This window comes from Ciconia boyciana, chromosome 18 (assembly GCF_034638445.1).
Source record: "Ciconia boyciana chromosome 18, ASM3463844v1, whole genome shotgun sequence".
Taxonomy (NCBI): domain Eukaryota; kingdom Metazoa; phylum Chordata; class Aves; order Ciconiiformes; family Ciconiidae; genus Ciconia; species Ciconia boyciana.
The window spans coordinates 12434850-12453806 of NC_132951.1; the positions used below are offsets into that span (position 1 = coordinate 12434850).

The 18957-nt window shown below is 44.7% G+C and overlaps 1 protein-coding gene across 12 annotated transcripts in view; it reads left to right on the plus strand.

Moving 5' to 3' along the window:
* EXD3 (exonuclease 3'-5' domain containing 3) overlaps nt 1–18957 on the plus strand; it is a 296388-nt gene that overhangs the window by 121340 nt on the left and 156091 nt on the right. For all 12 annotated transcript variants that reach the window (XM_072883192.1, XM_072883193.1, XM_072883198.1 and 9 more), the window contains 2 exons: nt 714–752; nt 18151–18317. In XM_072883192.1, coding sequence (XP_072739293.1) covers nt 714–752; nt 18151–18317 — 206 coding nt within the window. The remainder of the gene's footprint in view (nt 1–713; nt 753–18150; nt 18318–18957) is intronic.

Genomic DNA, 18957 nt, shown 5'->3' on the forward strand with positions numbered 1-18957 from the left:
GAGGATATTAACTTATCAGTTTCCTTTCCCAGACCTCATGATTCCAGAGGATTTTTCATGACTTGGCTGTTGAGAAAAGTTTGTATTTTCATATTCTGAAGGCTCAGCCTTGCAGATAATCCCTGAGATCACTTCCTTTACTGGAGCCTGTGGGGGTGGCTCTCTGCTGGGCTAGCTGTTGAGGTGAACAGTCTATGGACATACTGCAAATCTGAGGTAAAGGCAACAGCAATGATCCATGCATTCCACTAGACCATGGCTGTTTCAGCTTTGCTTGGTGATGTCTCCGTCATTGCAAGAGCACCACGTGAGCTTTGAGGCATTCAGAAATGCTGCTGCACTCACAGAGTGTTGTTAGGTGGTTAGTTTTCTGCAAATGAGTCCAGGACCCAGCTCCAGGTAATAACAAGAGTTCGGGCTACTGCTGGCTAAGGGCCTGCATGGCCTGTGTACTTTGATTGCATATGATTTTTTTTGTCTTATGTGCTGTAGCGTAAGTCTGAATTGTTGTCTGAATTACTTCATCTAAGCTGTGTTTTTCTGCCATGCCCCGGCTGGTGACATATGAGAAGCAGAGGTTTCCCGTGTGCTCCAGAATGCATTCCTCAATCACAGTTGACGCCAGTGTGTAAGATGGTGTGTTAAATTTCAGCTTGCTGTATGTAGCATTCTCCTTTTACTAAGGTGGCTCAGAAGTAATTTTGTCTTTTCAGAAAACCATGACTCAGGAGAATTGGACAGATCACGTTCAGGTGAGTATGGATTTCCCTCTCCCATTTTCTCAGGGTTATTTGCTTGGAGATTATTTTAAGATGTTCAGAATATCCAGCTCTGGCTATTGTAGTCCTACTCTTATAATTTTGCACTTTCTCATAACTTTGTAAGCGTATAGCAAAATTGTACATGCAGGGAAGAGCAAGAAAGAAAATTTATATTTTTATTCCTGTTATGTCTTTAAAAATGCTCTAGTTTGGCTGGAGCATTTAGATAAGATTATCAAGTACATTCTTTTACTTTCAAGCACTTATTTGTAAGTGAACACTACAAATATTGATGTTGATTAATTACAAGGAGGGGGGAAAAGAGAGTTCTCTTCAGGCAGCTAACAAGGTGTGTGAGTAAATCGGGACAAATGTTAAATTCCCTCTGCATGCTCCACTCTGATCGTTTTCAACAGGTTTATTAGGTGACTGTTAGATATTGTGACTTCTACATCTTGTGCTGTAGGACACAAGTAATTTTTATAACGAAGAAGAGTAGCAGTATTTTTTTTCTTGGTGTATAAACAGAAGAGTTCAGGCAACCATGTTTTGGCCTGATACTACAATAAATGCATATGTGACAATGAAATATCAAGAAGTTCCATGGTGACAAACCATTAGTGATTATTTATGTGTCCATGATATCCCTATGGAATTGCAACCTCATGGTGAGTGTTTGCTCCTTTTCTGTAATTCCTCTCAGTTTGAATTCTGCAGCCATTAAGGATTTCTGACCACCGGCTAGAGTCTTCCTTTGAAAATCCATTTGAATGGCCAGTGTGGGCCTCCGAGTGGTAACAGGCCAGGCTGATGACTAATGATGTCATGCGTTGGCCATCTTAGGCACTGTCTGTACACACCAGCAAAGTGACTGAATTTTAAACTTGAGACGTTTCTTCTCTCTTTCATGGGTCAGCAGGAAAAAGAACAATTCAAAAGGCATGAGGATGTGTTTTTTAAGACAGAGATCATTGATAAAATGCCCAGCGGTGCTTCATGGCAACTGTTAAACCTACTGAGTGTTTTCAGTGGTGAATATTCAACTTCGGTGTGTAGTTTATGATACCCATGCGAGAGGCCAGGCTCTGTGAGGAAAGGAAGGGGTCTTGCCTCTTGATCAGTGATCTTATCCAGTGAAAGAACTTTTCAGGGTTCCCTTTGATTCTCACAAGCTTAAAGGCCAGGACAAGTGCTGCTGCCTTGCTGGGTCAAGACCTGAGATGGGATTAGCCATGAAACTGTAGCAGACATCTTCGTTACAACTTCTGGATGTACTTTGGTGTATGCAGTGAAGGGGTTTCTGTTGATGCTATGATGGGTAGTGGGAAAAACCTCCGCGTTAACATACACAATTGCAGATCCTGTCAATCACTCGTGGAGACAGGAGGCTTGGGAATAGATACTCTCTGAAGAGTGTTTGTTTGGTGCCTGGTAAGACGGCTCCCTAGAGAACTACACAGAGCTCAACTGCCTGATGAACTATGGCAGAAGGTCATCTTTGCTTTCCCAAAGTATTCCAAACTTTGTATTTTCTGCGTGCTGCCAACTTATATATTTTTGACAACTCTGTACTTATTACATGAGTAGTGCTCAAACTTGCCTGCCTCTTAGTGCTATCAGGAATTACTGTCTCTGGCATCACTTTAAAGCGATCAGAATCTGTACCTATGCATCTGGAGGAAACCGAAATAATTGCACGTGCAGCCAGGCTTCTGCTTCACGCTGCTGGCAGTGTGGCTGCACTGAACAAAAGAGAAGTTACAAAGAAGGAATCTCTGAGCACGTTTTGTTTTTCAGTGCAAAAACTAAGATTGTCTGGGACTTTATTGTTTTTGAAAGATTGGGCTTTATGTGAGGGAAAGGCTTAACTTTCCACTCAGAGATTCCCCTATGACTTGACATGTTTTGACCAAAAAAATCCATTAGGCTCCTTGTGGACCTGGAGAGAGTTGTCGTTTGTGTTGTATGTCCCATTTGTATGTTTAATTCCAGCTCACAGACAATTTGTATCTCCCAAGCTCTGCCTGGCGATGCAGAATTAAAGACACATTGTGCTGGGTAGGAAGCAGAGGATGGGATGCAGTGTGGTCTCCGGGTCACCTGAGGGAACGGGAACCAAAACTCCCCAAAGACTCCACGATGGCAAACTCTCAGTCAGAATTTTTTTATAACCTTTTCAATTTTAAGTCCAAAGAGGTTGAAAGTCTTCATGGGTTTAAAGCCCATTTTAGTTCAATTCTGTGCTGCAGCCGTACAAAAGACTTAAATTATATAGATATCGAGAGCCCTGGTGAAAGTGGTGTCTCTCCTTGTTCAGTGGTTCTGGCAATGCCACGTATGGCAGGCAATAGACATTTCTGGGCTGGTATTTCTTTTTGTTTGCCCTGAGCAGTACAAGTACAGAATTTTCCTGTTCTTGCCCTGTGGGATGAATAGAAGGTGTGATCCTGACTGCTCCTGCAAAAGGCAGAGGCTCGGTAGTTAGTTGTGGGGCCAACAGAACCTGTTTCCAGCCCTGTAGCGAACTGGTTTTGCCCCCTCCGCCTGCCAGCGCCCGCGCTGCTGATCTGCTGTCCAGGCTGTGGCTGTGCAGGCAGGGATGGCAGCCGAAGGCAGGCAGAGGAGGCAGGAGGGAAAGCAAAGGGATCCAAACGTCTTCATACCCTAGGGAAGCTGCCCTCATCACAACCGTCTGTTGGCAAGCCTGGTTAGCCCGGGAGGAGAGCTACCGTTTGTATCATCTTCTCCAAGCAGAGATACCTGGAGGGCAGAGGGAGGGGAAGAGTACTCTTCTTGCACAGTGCCAGCTGCATTGCTATTCATGCTTGCCTAACTGATTCTGAGCTGCATGGAAACACGCAGGAGAGTGCCTGTCTTCACAAGCAGAGGGGAAGGTGTGTAGGATATTGATGGTAGATAGGCAGGAAAAAAAGAGGCAGGGCATGAGCCAATTGTCTGCTTTTCTGTGTGCCCTTCTGCTTCCATTTTTGCATGCTTCATATTTTTCATAGCTTTAATCAGCATTGGGTAGAGCACCCACAGAACAGCCCATACGGGACACGGATCAGATGTGTTCAGGAAGGGTCATCCTGCCAGCCACTGCAGAGAGCACTTGGCCAGCAGCAAGAGGGGCTTATTGAATGCTGATGTTTCCCTGGAAATTCTGCAGGACAAAATCGCTTTGAGACTAAAAAGCATGGAAGGCATTTCTCAATTGTCTGCCAAGCTGTAAAAAGTGAACACACATAGAACAATAATATCTATGAGGAGCATAGGAGGGAAGCAACTCTGATTGCAAATGTCACCTCTGCCAGTGTTTTAGATGTCAGATAGTATCTGAGATACTTGGATGAGGTTGGCAATATGACATGGGACCTACCGGGGAGCACTCCCTTCTTGGGTGGCAGCTGGAGCCCGAGGACATCTCAAATAGCACCAGACACCTGTGTTTTGGCGACCTGAAATTCTCCTGGTTTAACAGAGGGCTTGGGAATAGGACAATCTGGTATTTTGCTTCACGGCTTTTAGCGTGCAGTGTTCTCACCGATGTTTTGGGGGTGATCTTGCAATTGTGCCCTTCCAGACTCAGCTTGGTTGATTAGTGCCGAAGCACCCATTTTGTGTGGAATCACCCACACCCCTTCAGGTCTGCTCCGTTGCCTGTGGGAGCTGTGCCCATCTATGTGAGGGGAGAACTGCCCAGGAAGCTCTGAGGCCCTGATGCCAACCACAGGAGACAGTCTCAGCGTGACAAGGAAAAGCTGGGGTAGTTGTGCAGGAGAAATGGCAGATTATTATGGGTATTTCTGAACAGGTACAGCCCAGAAGGCACACACTTGCTCGGTGATTCTAACGTCCAGAGTATTTTTGCAGGGAATAGTTTGACTGCAGGAGAGCTAACCAGTTGGTCCAGTTTAAAATGTTATCTCAGGGTACTTTGGCCCAAGGAGTATGTGTGTGTTTATTTGGACTTCCTGCTATGAAATTCCTTCTCCATGGAGCAGAACAGGGTGACGGTGCACAGCAACGTAGCTCTTTGTTTGGGGCAGTAACTAGAATCAGTGTTGGGCAGGTTTAAAACCAATTAGTTTATTTTGGACTGTCAGTGTTATAATCGCCTGTTTTGCAAGGTGCCTGGGACAGTGAAGTGGTAGAAATGGTACCTCCACTTTTACTGACTTGGAGCCAAAGGGCCTTTTGTTGCCAAGTCAAAAAACTTTCTGTGCTAGTGTTTGCACGGGGGAAACTGTCCCTTAGTTCTTGAAAATCTTAAACCCTTCCAAAACTAATCCTCAGAAAAAGCGCTGGTGTTTGAAAAGATGTTACTTGTTCTTTGGGCACTCGTCGTGAGCTGTGGCTCATCAGCCAGCCCTTTCGCCAGCTAACGGTTGGAACCGCTCTGTCCTTCATTTTGGCATGTGCGACTTGAGAGAAGGGTACGGGGATACAACACCTAGAAAAGTGGCCCTTGGTTTTTTCAGGCCCCTCTTCTGCAGCTATTCAGTCTGCTCTGGTCTTGCATGAGAATGAAGCAGATGAACCCTGGAGCCAGCTGTTCACCATGTTCAGCGCTGGGAGAGGCTGCAGCTAATCTCCTCTCCTTCTCCAGCTGTGACAATGAGATAACTTATTTATTTTAAAATTTCTGACCATAAAAATCAAACACTGTGCCAGCTCGTTCTCTGGGTGGCCAGGGGAGAGATGCTAGTAATTTGCAGCAAATGTGTAAGTCTAGTTCCACTAAAATTCTAGGGTTGTTATGCTACTTTACAGATAATATTCAGGTAATATTCAGAAATCTGTCCAAACAGAAGGCATAAAAGTAAAGTGCCCTCCTTTACGTGTAATACATTTGAAAAATTTTGACAATTCCTGGTCCTTAATAGATGTAAATTATCTTATGCTACAGCAAGGAATTGATGTAATCTTATTTATTTAACAAATTCATTTCTAAATGGCAAACATCCTCATTGACTGTTGCCAAGATCCTCATGCGTTCTTTCTGTACAGGACCATTTTGACCTCAATTAAAATGTAACTACCTCTGGAATAAAATGTAATAGATGTTATGCTCAAGGAGGTAATTTTTAAGGGGAATTTAAAGGGCAGAATCCAATTATGTTTTTAAAGTTTTTGTGGCCAGAACACCTGGCCAGTAATCCTGCTCTGGGGAATTTTTAATAAGGACAAGAGGTCAAAAAGGCCACTTTGCAAATATCCACATCTAGTGTCCTTCCCTAGGACTCCGGAGTTTAGGCAAACTTTTAAATTGACTCAAGATTGTTTTGAGTACAGCAACATCCCTATAGTGTAAGGAACTTAATATCTGTAGGGAATTAAGTAATCTGTGCAATGCAAATGGGAATGATATTCAGGAGGTGGTTAATAAACGACATATCTTTCGGTATAAGTCTGCATGTCAAATTATCTTTTGCTCTGTGTTTGAGTGAACTGTTTATTCAGGGATATAATGGATTTCATCACTCAGACATCAAATCTAGACTGGCTGTTTTCCTGGAAGGTAGAAACCAAAACTAGTTTAACCAGCTGTTATGTGGAGTCCCTTGCTAGTATTTATGGCATCTTTTCTAGCAGGAAATTAGAACCAGTGGGTGATTGGTTTTGTTCCTTCTGGCCTTAAAAGTCTCAGGGAGGAATGATCAGCTGAAATAAATTTTCGTGGTTCTACTAGTGTTGCTGCAACAGGGTGCTTGAGCTGAGGAGCTGTCCCACTTGAGCCCAGGTAGCTCTGAGTAGGGGTGTGTATATAAATATGCAGGAGCTACTCCTTGTCTCTGTTTTGCCTGCAGTTTGCCTGTTAAGCTATCTGCAAAAGAATTGCATTTATCTTTCCACAACTTTAGGCAGCTTCCTAACAGCTGCTGTTTAAAAAAAGAGAAGATTTTTTTTTTCCATTTCCCTTTTGCAAAAGGGATGGTATTTAGACCTGGACCATTGACAGGTTGAAGATCTCATATCTGTCTTGTGAAGCCAGGATTGAGGGAATTGCTTTCTATCAGCTGAGCACTGGCACTCTTTCTTCCCCCAGTGTCCACTCATTGCTCCCGTTGCTCCTTTCATTCCTCTTCCTGCCTTTTGTCCCCTGTTCAGGGACCCACCAGAAACTCAGTGGTGGTGGGAGTCTTTTGGCAATCCCTCTGCTTTTGCCTTTTTCTTTAGATTTACTATTCTTGCTGGAGGTCTCTGGGGAGAACATATAGCCACAATGTGATGTAAAAGTATATTGTACCTAAGGGAGTATTAAACCATGGAAAAGCTGGACAATAAAAGTAGCAGGCGAAGTATAGATTTCCTTCTCTTTTTCAGTTCGGTTTGTAAACGGTGTCATATATTTATTGATAGCTGAAATAACATCAGAGTTGCAAAGCAAAAGGACTTACTGATATGGCTGATGCAGAAAACAGGCACATCTGTGACTGTCTCAGGGAAAGCATAACGTAATTCTTCAGTTACGTTCTGCTTTCTGGAGAGAGAGCAGTAAAATATGCATCTGTACTAATGAAGTTAGCACTGTTGGTCTAAGAGAAATGGGAACTTCTCATTTAACAAACCCACAGCTGTTGTGGGAGAAATACATGGGAAAAGCCAAACATGCAATGTGTTCCATGCCTTACTATCTAAAGAAAAGCCTATCAAAGGATGATATATACCGTTAAATGTAAATACCTCCATGTACCTCCTGCGTGGCTTAGAGAGGATTCTTTTCTGTAAGACCTGGAGGGCTGGTGTGCCTAATGATAATTACGGTAGTTTTATTTCTAACAAATCAGGTCGTTTCTAGATAAATAAATTGTGGTTAAGCACAAACATACTAATGAATTCTGGTGGAATTTTACAGTAGGTACGGAGAAGCCAAGAAAAACTGCCATTGTTTTCCGTACTATCTACCAAATTGTCAAAAATGTCAAAAACATTCTAAAAAATCAGCCAAAAATTTCTCTGGAGTGATGGAAGATGTGTTTGCTCAATAGCTTTGGAAAAATCAGCTCACATTTACTTAAGTGTGGATCTACAGGGCCAAGCTCTGGAGATTCAGCAGAAGCTTATGGGAGCTGGGTGTCTGTCTTCTGCTTCAGTGAGGTATTGGCAAGTAATTCCTTTGAAAGCTCAGGACTTCAGTTTTAAAAGTTGTGGCCAAATAGCCTTTATGTGCAGACATATGAAGTACTGGAGAGTGAAGAAAGGAAACTGGAGAGAATGCACTGGGAAAAAAAATCTCCTTTAAATTGTTTTGGTCTGTTAGAGATGCTTTCTGACCTTAAATCGCCTGCAACCAGACAGGGCTAGCTTGCTGCTAAGCAGTATAATTACATTTCTGTCACTAGCATGCATTCATTCAAAAGCACAACTTCATCAGAAAGAGATTTGGTATGGTATAAAAAAGAGGCTAATTGGCTTATAGCTGTAGGTTGAGAGGTCAGTATTAGATTAAAGAGTTAAGAGCATCAGGAAGCGGTTAGACTGAACTGATGTGCCCTGGTGGTATGTTTAATTCAGCCAAATGGGAGAAGCATCTTAGGAGTAGGAAACAATACAGGAAGGACTGTCATCCAAAGCTTTGTAGGAACATGTGGGACATCCAAGCTCCTTAAAAGCTACATCAGGAGTCTACTATAGTAGTTGCCAGGATACTGGTTACTGACTCCAAACTGCATCAGCTTTAGGACTGTATACCACAAAGTAAAAATGGGAACAGCCTCACTTAAGATAAGCAAATCCTCGTGTTCCTTTTGCTCTAAGACAAAGGGAACCCTATCAAGAGCACTGACATTGGCCTCTGCAGCAGAAATAGGGAAAGGCAAAGAGGAGGATGGGACATGGAACTTGCCTGCTAGCACAGAAGCAGAGGATGTGTTCACTGCTTTTTTAACAGCAGGAAGCAAATAGGTCGTCAACAGGGCTCTGCACGTATTCTGTTTGCGAGTGGGAGACAACTCCTGTTTGCAGCTCTGTGGCACGAGACGACACAACACCACACGACACGACACTCTTGCCCCGGGGCAGTTTCTGCGTGCTTGGGGACATGCAGATGTAGGGGGCTACATTTGCCCGGTTTTACTAAAGTCTTAAGCCTTGCACGTATTCACACTCATGCACAGATCTACTCTTATGTTCTTATCCAGTCAGCAGTAAAACTATCCAGTCATTCAATAATCATCCCAGATTATTTTAAAACCCTGTAATGGATCGGTACCTGTCTGAGTGCTTCCACAGATAGATATTGGATTCTAAAGGCCTGTGCAAATCAGCTGCCTTGCACAAAGATGGTCGGGCTATTTGCAATTGATAGTTTGGCCGTATTATACTTTTAGGCAAGATTAGTTCACCAGTTCCCTGCCAAGAAGAGAACCACATAAACAGAGGATTGTTTAGAAACAAAAAAAGTTTCTCTTGACGGAGAAGTCATGTAAATGGGAAGAAACAGGAAACTAATCTTCCCTTGTTCGCTCTGAAAGAATGCATATCTCTGAGGAATGTTGTAATTATGGTTTTAGGAAATCAGTCCAATTTGCCAGGGTGTGAATTTCAGAGTTCATTCAGTCAAACCTCTCAAGCATTTCTCCTTCAGAACAAAAAACACCAGGAGTTTAAATGTACCAAAAGAGATTAAAGGAGAGAAAAATCTAATGCCAAGCTTTGCTTTTGGTAAAGATCCTGCAAAGATACTTATTATTGCTTTGGCTATGAGCCAGATGAGGTTTGTGCATGGTAAAATAGAAATAAGTGGTAACCCATGTTTTTCCTGTGGGCATCTATTTTTCATAGACTAATGATGGGAAGAGTTAGTGCTCCTGAGCAAGTATTTCCATCGTCAAGATTTTTGCTTATTCACTTTGAAGACTTTAGTAAATAGAAAAATGTCCCCTGCTGGGAATGCCACATAAGCATGTTCTTAGAGAGAAAAGAACCTAAACCCAAGTTCCTAACCATTCTGAAGCAAGCCTGGGCTGGAACAGATACATAAGCAGAGTGGAGCCGGGGAGATGCATCCTGGTATAGGAGGACCCCTATAGAAAGCTGTTAAAATAATCTGGAGCCAGGACCAAGTAACAGGAGATTCCTGCTTTGTTGCTCGGCTTCATAACTTGGAATTTGACCTGAGCAGGGAGAATGGAGTAGGGAGAGAATAAGAAAGAGGTTTCTGAGGCTCTTCCCCCATCTGCAGATCCTTCATCCTGAAAAGTCTGCGTCGGCCGTGTGGAGCTGACACAGGCTGGACCTGAGCACTAAATCCTCCCGCCCCGTTGGGGAGTAAATGTGCTGGAATTCCACAACTCTTTGGAAGGGAAGGTGGACCTTATGAATTCTCATTATGTACGTGACTGGGTATGGGAATTGAGTTGATTTCATTGAATTGTCACTCATTTAATTGAGTGATTGGTTGGGTTAATTGTATACTGGTTTGGCTCGTTAGGGTTAATACTAGGGCTATCCAAAACAAATGGGAAGGCGTCATGGTGGCTTCAACTCACGTACATCCTGACAAACTGACGAAGTATAATCCTGCGAGTTCATTTAACAGCAGCAGTGGAGACACAGCAACAGTGGTTTCATTCCTGCAGGCTCTTCCTCTTTACACATCTGCAGCTCTCGCAGTCCTGTAGTGAAGCAGTGCTCTGGTCCGCTGTTCCTGTCCCTGCGATGCTGTCGCTCTCTGGCAGCGTGCGGCTGTCGCTGCAGTCCCTTGCTGTGCTTTTGTAGCTGGAGTGGAGTTTCTGCAGACAGATCTTGTAGTACGAGTGGGTGTCGTACGCTTCTGCTAAGTTGGATTTTGGAATAATCACGTTTGATAGTAATCCTTCAGGCAGCCTCATAGCTTAACAGAAAGTGTCGTATTTTCCTTGTGCGCGCTTCCATGCTTCAAGACACAAACTAAAATAGAGTTATGTAATGGTGACTTTTACAGAAAGTTTATGAAAGTGCTTGGCAATTGTATAAGCCTTCTTAGGCTTGAGAGACCAGAGAAATTATGTTGGGTCATATGAGGACCAGGCTCAGTGAACCTCAGTAGCAGTGCAGGTCACCTAATGTGCAGTATATGATGGGAGCCCTCACTTTCTTAAACTGGAGAGCACAATTTGCCATTTGCCACAGTGACACTTTGTTCGTGTGTGTGTGTGACATAATGACAAAAGGTGGATAGATAAATGCTACTTCAAAATACACTGGGAAGATAAGGGTTGCCAGTTTGTCTTCAATGCACTGTGTTATTGGACTTAGACAAAGCATCTACTGTGATAAGTAACATACTACTTTGTGCTCTGAAAGAGTTTGGCCAGTTTCCCCATCCTCATTCATCTTCAGTCTTGCCAAGTGCTGGAATGCTCCCAGAAAATATCTCCAGCCTGCCATCATGGGACCAAGAGGTGTGAGAAATCTGGAAGCATATCAAAACTGTGTGGCTTATGTATTCAGAACAAGTCCTTGGTCCTTTGCTGATCCCTGGGATGAATAATATTCAGCAACTCTGGGGCCATGGTTAGGTTAGAATTCAGAAGATGCCCCTGCAGCGATTGTGAGAAAGGGATTTCAGGGAGAAGCACGGACCCTCAGGACAGACTTCACACTGAAGTGAAGGTAAAAGAAATGGTATCTTAAAAAGCAAGTAGGGTAAAGTTACCCTAGTCTATTTCTAAGGAATTGTAGTTTTGTTTTTTATGGATGGCATGCAATTATTTCTCTCTCTAAACAAAGGTTATTTTAATAGGGTTAGCCTGAGTCTATAGCTCATTAAAGACATACATCTGTAATATTGCCTGAACAAGTAGTGGAGGGGAGAACAAGTATTGCAGGTGATTGCACCCTGATTTTGTGTATCAGCATACCTGGAGTTGTTGTGGGATGTAGTTGAGGAAAATGAGTTAATTGTGGGTTAAAATAAAAAGAAAAGTTCTGATCTTCCCACTGGGGAAGTCCCCAAAGTGTCAGGCTACACCTACACTGCTAAACAAGACCATGAACTGATCTGTGACCCCGAAGACAAGTGGCACTGGCTGACTCGTACCCACACGGCCTCAGGCTGCCTTCCCTCCTGGGAGATTTGTCTGAAATCCACAGTGGCCGGAGCAGAGGGACGGGCTCCCTTCGCTAATGCCGTTCTGTAAGCGCAGCAGCGGTGGCTAATCAGACAGTAAAAGCCGATTTTTCAGGACAGCATGTAAGTGGCTGCATTTGCATGCTGGTGGGTAATGTGATTCAGTGTCAGTGCTGAGCTGTATCGTCTCACAGACGTATCGTGGTGCCTCTTTACTAAATCCTGCCGTGTCCTGAAGCATCTGGGGGATTGCATGCCTGACGGTTCACTTGGGCAGTTAGGAGCAATGTTGTTGTAGAGTATTACACCCTCTCCGTTAAACCTCAATTTCCGTCTAGGCTTGTGCCTTCTCCAGCCAAGAAACATTGATATCCATGTTCTGGTCAGCTACTGAAGTGAAATCTGGTAACGATTGTGTCAGGTTCACTGAAGTAAAATGTTGTGTGCAGAGCCTTTCACCTCTGAAGTAGGAAGAGTCACGTGCCCTGTGAAGTGGAGCCGTTGCCAGCAGACAGTTTATCTGTTATGTGGCTCTGTGAGTTGGGTGCAGGTTGTATGAAGGATGTCCAACGCTATGTTTGAAAAAATGTCTCAACCTCTTGCTTAATAATTTTTGAAAATACTCTCTCTTCAGATCTGACTTTGAAAGTAGAGTTTGTTCTTTACCTCTGCTATATACCTTCTCTCATCTGTGGCAGTATGAGCAGATTTTGGAGACTTGATGACTTCATCTGGTGAAGATGAATGACTTCCCTCAGGGTATGCCTGACAGAAATTTGGCAGGAATCCCAATGCAGGAAATGTATTTGGATTTCTGTGCAGTATTGTTGAGCATGATCAGGACCATCCTGTATTCTGGGTAGATGAGATCTTGGGTGTTCTTTGCCCGGGAGGTGCTTGGAACTTGAAAGCAGCAGTCGCTGCAAGAAGCCGCCTGTCTGTGTGGAGACGAGTCTTGGTGCTGGGGAATGCGGAGCAGTGCTAATCACAGAATCAGAGGCTAATTTCAGTTTGAAGGAGCCTGTGGAAGTATCTTGTCTGCCCTCCTGCTCAAAGCAGGGCCAACTTAGTTAGACAAGGTGTTGCAGGGCCCTGCCTGGTTGCACATCCCCTGTGGACCCATTGCAGTGTTCAGCCACTCTCACTGTAACCTTTATTTTCCTTTGGGCCTGGCTGGAATTTCTGGAAGGATCTGACTCCATCTGCTCTGTGATCCCCCATGATAAAATTGAAGAGCGCAATTATATTCCCCCATATCCCCCAGTTTAGCCTTCCTTAGGCTGAGCAAGGGCTGCTCCCTCAGCCTCTCCTTCTACATCAAGTGCTCCAACCCACTAACCATCTCAGTGGCTCTTTACTGAACTCTCCTATTTTTCAGCATCTCTTTTACACTGGGGTGCCAAAGCTAGGCACCGTGTCCAGGTGTGGTCTCACAAGAACAGAGGAGAGTAATCACTTCCCTCAACCTGCTGGCCGAAACGCAGCTGGCCGTGCAGGCAGCCAGCTGAATTTTAACAGAGCTGTATGTTTTTTTTCTTCTGGCTGCCATTTGGTAGTGGTGTCTGGACTTCTGAACGAGAAATTGCGTTGGCAAGATTGTGTGAGCTGCAGAGAGAAGAATGGAGCCAGATGCATCTCATCACACAATATTGTCCTAGCTACTCATCACGAGCTAGCAGCTTCATTCAGGTTGCCCAGGAGCAATAAGCTCCTTGTGAGGAGCCCCGGTACAGCGGCAAGCTGGCTTTAAGAGTTGCCTTTGCCTTGACCTGTTCAAGTGATATCTAAGTTAGACTCCTCTGAATTTGCCATTCAGAAGAGCTGATTGCATGGGGAGACTGGGAAGCTGAGTCTCCTGATTCACAAAGCTGAAGGTAGGTAGTGTGAACATGCCCCAGGGAGCCACATTGCCAAAGCTTTCTTGAAAGAGAGAAGAAAGACCACTTCTCCACCATTGATGTGGTAATGGCCTCCAGAACACTGAAGTGTGGCTCTCTCAGTGACGCACTGATTGCTATCTGAAAGTCAGTCTTCTGGGATATGAATGGAGGCTATTTTGTTCATCTTCAGTTCATAAATGAGTGCATCTGAGTAGCCAGCGCCTGTGAGCGAGAGAACAGGTCAAGTGGTGAGAAAGCACGGCTTTCTCATGCTTCTGTCTCTGTGCATTGGCCATGAGTGAGTGGCCTGCTGCTTTCACAAGACACCCTGTTCAGAAGTGAGCGTGGGTGAAGTTGGCATCTTTTATCCGAGTGCCGTCTCTGTAGGATATCCAGAAGTCAGGATCCCCCTGCTCTCACGGAACAGGCTGTGACCCTGGTCTGAGCTGGCGCAGAGGGTCCCAGCTCCAATCTCATGCATAAAGGACTTCCCTTCAGTGACGTACTAATGGTGACATACTGCTGCAGCATCTCTCCATACAGTACAAATGATGCTAACTTCAAAACAGAAATCTCGAGCACAAATAAAAGAAAGTAACAATGAAACTAACACAGTAGGATGTTCCAGGGAATCTTTAAACAGAGGTGTCTGCACAGTACCTGCAGCACCGCAGGGAGTTTAGAAATGCTGTTGGTGTCCTCCACTGCTTACAGTGGTTTTGTCCTTTCAAAGTCCAGGTTTCTTTTTCCCCTTTTAAAGTTGCTGGCTCTAAAATATTCTACTTGACATTTTCTCTACACTAACAGGATTTTTTTGTTGATTCTGGAAGTACTTGAGAACAGGGGAAATTGGCCAAGACATTCAAAAGTTAAATTAAAATCTGACTCTGCAAATAGCCAGTGTCACTGGTGTGAATAACTTCACTCTCTGGTAAAAGATACTGAGGGAAAGCGGAGAATTGTACCAGACAGAAATGCGACTTAACACATACAGATAAAAGTAATCTGGGGTTGGCTAGGGTGACTTCCAAAGAAGATATTGAAAATTTGGATCAAAAATTATTGATACCAATGGAGGAACTGCTGATGGTATGGGTTAAGATGAGGACATTCCTGAGCTTGCTCTGCACTGGTCGTTGTGAGCTTTGTAAAGCATTCGGCTGGGTAAGAACAGGATTTACGGGTAGGTAATCTGCAGCAGTCATTTTGGAAAGCTTTAATCATGGGTTATTGTTGGTGTCAGGAATTTTTGTGGGTGCCTATGGATTAAAGAACGTATGATATGTCTAGAATTCAGAGAGGGATGTAAACAAGCCTCATGGTATATATAATCTGTTCCTGCTCAGAGGTGTTGCTGCTGTTGATCAGAACAGCTGTGCCAGTTTCCTCTTGAAAAGTGTTCATTTACTGAAAACCAAATACATGAAATGTCATCCCTAGTGAAACATTTGTCTCTGCATCTGTGCCCATATCTTCTGGGGCCAAGGTTTCCACATTCTTGCTTCTTGCAAAGCTGTTGTGGTGGAAGCCTTTCCCCTTTATAGCAATGTTGGGTTTTTTCAGTAAAAAACAAACAAAGCTATTTTCCATTTCAGAATGCAAGATGTAATATCTCTGGAGAGATTAACCTTCCTTCCAGAGTTGTTTTTGTGGTTGAAAGAATAGATCTGTTATCATTAAAATAAATAAAAAAAATCTGCACCTCATTATTTCCAGAAATAAAGCTGACATAATGAGATTTATTAAGAATTGACTCTGGGTGAACTGAAGAGAGATCCAACCCCAAAGACTTTGTGTTCTAGAAAAAAGGCAGCAAGACAATAGGATGGACACAGGGGAAGCTAGAAGAGGGAATTGCTCTGTGATGTTAATAAGAAAATATGTTCTTTTTGGGAAGGACTCTGAGAAGTGGCTTGGCAAGCGTGGCAGGAGGAGTTATTCAAACCTCCTTCACGCGTTAGGTGCTTGGCTGAGCTCAGTTGCATGAGGCAGAGATGTGAGAGATGCACAAACTATCAGGACTGGCATGCCCGGGAGGAAAGATTCAGGAGGAAATTTCGAGGGCAAGAAGCGTTAACGTGATAGCTTTGTCCTTTCCTGCTCTGCCCCTTCCCTCAGTTCCCTCTCCTGCTTCTCTCCCGTAACTGAGGCCCTGGTTAGCTGCTGGACCCCTGTCCCGCTGACACTGGCTCCTTGCTGTGCCACCAGCCTCTTAGGAGCAGCAGTAAAAATGTTCCTCCACATATCCATGAGAAGAAATGTGGTTTGGCATTTGGCAAAGTGACAGGGGTGCAAACTTAGTGCCGAGGCAGCAGTTTTTATGAGCAGGCTGGCTTCCTGCGTGCACTACCTGGGATGCCAAATTTCTCTGTGGCTTTTCTTCCAAGCCTCTACCCCCTCCTGCACCTCTATGGGGTGGGTTATTCTTTTTTCTTTTTTGCTTTCTTTTTTCCTTCCCTTTTACCTTGGGGCCATCAACAGGTTTGTTTCCTGATCTCTGTGCAGGGTGTCTGCTTTGAAGACGACTTCTTACCTTTTAGTTACTGAAAGAATGTGAGGAATGAGGCCCCGTGGCCCCAGCCTGCCACCCGGCCGGCCGTGTTTGTACATGCGGTGGAGAAAGAGCAAGGTGCCTGCAGGCCCTGGGAGCAGACTCTGACCCTGCAAGCGCTGCTTGGTGGGCAGCGAAGGAGAGATGGCAGCGGCATGTGCGGAGGGCGCGGATGGACTTTAAGTGCGTATCTGAGCATTTCACTACACTGAGAAATGCTTGTTGGTAGCGCCAGCAGCAATATAGCCATAAAACTACAGATCCTCATCCACCATGGAGAGTTTCAACTTGTTTTAGCAATTAAGTTTTCTTGACAATATTAACTTCTAAGGCAGATCCATGAGTAAATCAGTCTGGCAAGAGGAGTGAGTTGCTGATCTGGCTGCAGTGGCTCTGGGACATTTGCAAGCACGGGTGGGTTGGCTGGGCAGGAGGAGAGGGTTATTCCCAGCCCCACGTAGCTGTTGTGACTGTCGGTGTCACTGTGTTTGTATTTCCCCTTACAACTGCATCTGCCAACAGGGTGAACAAGACGAAAGAGCTTTGGTGAATCCAGCTGTTGCAGTGGAGGCTGTGATGGGCCCTATTTGTCTGCCCTGGCCCTTGCCAGTAGCCGCTCCCCCGTGCCATGCCAGGGCGGGCAGCATGCCGTGCTCCAGCCACTCTGGCTCACAGCTGGGTATTTGCCGGCCTCACAGGCGGCCGTGAGTTTGTGCTTGTGCCCCCAGGCTCTGCAGTGTGCCGAGGCATGGGCGCCCATTCGCTTCTGCCAGAAAACAGCTGGGAACGGGGAACGTCCTAAACTGCCCTCCCTGTTTGCAGGTGCATGTAACACAGGTTCCTACAGCGACACCTGAGATCGTTGTGTTTGTCCATGTGGCTGAAGCAATAATTCAGTTGTCGCATCCACAGAGGCCTTGAATAGACACAAAGGGAGGAATTTCTTGCACCCAACCCTAGTTCTTCACAGCTGGAGCGACTGCTCCGGGTTCCTGTTATGATCCATGGGGATAAAGTAGGACTTCCAGAGCACATTTCGTACAACCTGTTGCGGATGCAGGGTGACACCACTCGGACGCCGTCCGCAGTGCTGGCTGGGCCCGTGCTGGTGGCACAGGATGTCTGTCCGCACAGCGTGCTGTTGCATGTTGCTGGAGGAGGGACCTGATTGCCCCTGTTTTCACAGTGGTGTGTGCAGATGGCTATAGGCTGATGAACAAGCCTTTTCCTCACCGTGAACACCGAGGTCTGTTGCTCAGGAAAGCTTTGCTGATGTGTCCTACCTGTAACCTGTGTGTGACTGGCAATCCTAATTACCTGTGCAAATACTCCCAAGGCTGGAGGAGACCCCATGCTACTGTCTTTACCTGGAGACTAAGCCATCCTATTGCTTCTCCCAGGACATCAAGTCACAGCATCACTTCAGGGCTATGTACAGGCACGAAATGGGACTAAAACAATCCAAACTCTTACCCCTTCCATAATTACCTGCCTAATGAGCCCAAAGACCTTTACTGTCTGGTCAGTCACTGGTTCTGATTTTGCTTAATATAATCAGTATCTGAGCAAATAATTTGCTAGTCATCAGTCAGACTAAATGGTATTGTTTTACCCTTGTTTCTCTGTGCTGCACCTGCAAAGTGGTATTCCCTGAACAATGCTGTCAAGGGGACCCGAGTACCCTGACGAACTTTCAGTTAAAGTATGTGCTCTTCATCTCTTGGCAGAGAAGCGCAGCACTCACTGAGTTTGAACAAAATCACTCCTGCAGTGGGGGGATTCTTGCTTCTTTCTGCACTTGTCCAGGACCCCCTGGAGGATGCTGTCTCCTGAGAGGGGCTAGAAACACTCATGATGGAAATCGCACTGACAGTCTTCCTTCGCCCTTGATTCCCCTTTCAGAGCACCGTTGGAGAGAATCGATGGCTTCAAGGGCACCTGATACAGTTGCTAATCAGTTACTGTGATTTGAACACAGCGGCGAGATGGGCACAACGCTGCAGTTTGCCCAAGGAGATGCTACCTTGTGGAGTGGCTGATGAGCTTCAAAAGCTTCAGATCCAAGAGAGGTAAATAATCTGTTTCATGCCTTTTTAATGTAGATTACTTATCATACAAGGACTACATACTTGCTTAAAATAATCTGCCGTAAAGCTTCCTTGGGGAGATAATTTTGCAAAAACTTCCTCCGTTTACTCAGATCACGTCTTGGCCATGTACATGCTGCATTTGCTTTTCCTAAGCCTGGAAATGTCTGTGAGAGGTGCATTTTAAACTCACTCCTGAGTACTTAGCAGCTGCGTGAGATTGCTTCATGCTACAGAGTGGTCTTCAGACTCCCTTTGCCAGATCAACAGCGCAATGAAATGATGTGGGTAGGATCTGAATATGCATCTACTTTACTGAGTTGATTACACGTCTGTCAAAGTTTTCTATATACTCTGCATGCCCCACTGTACTGTAATGTGGTTTAATGCCTTTTAGGAGACTTATGGCCAAGAAAATAATTTTAAAGTTCCTTAAATTTTTCTAATTGTATTTATTTTCTTCCTTCTTTGAGAGCTCATAAGCCATTTTTCATCCCAGTCTGTAATTTTTGCCTCATCCAAAGCTTTCAGAAGTAATGGGAATTTTTGACATTTGGGGTCAGATCCCAGAAGAGTCACATTAATTGAATTTGGGATAAAGCCGGACTCTCTGGCACAAATT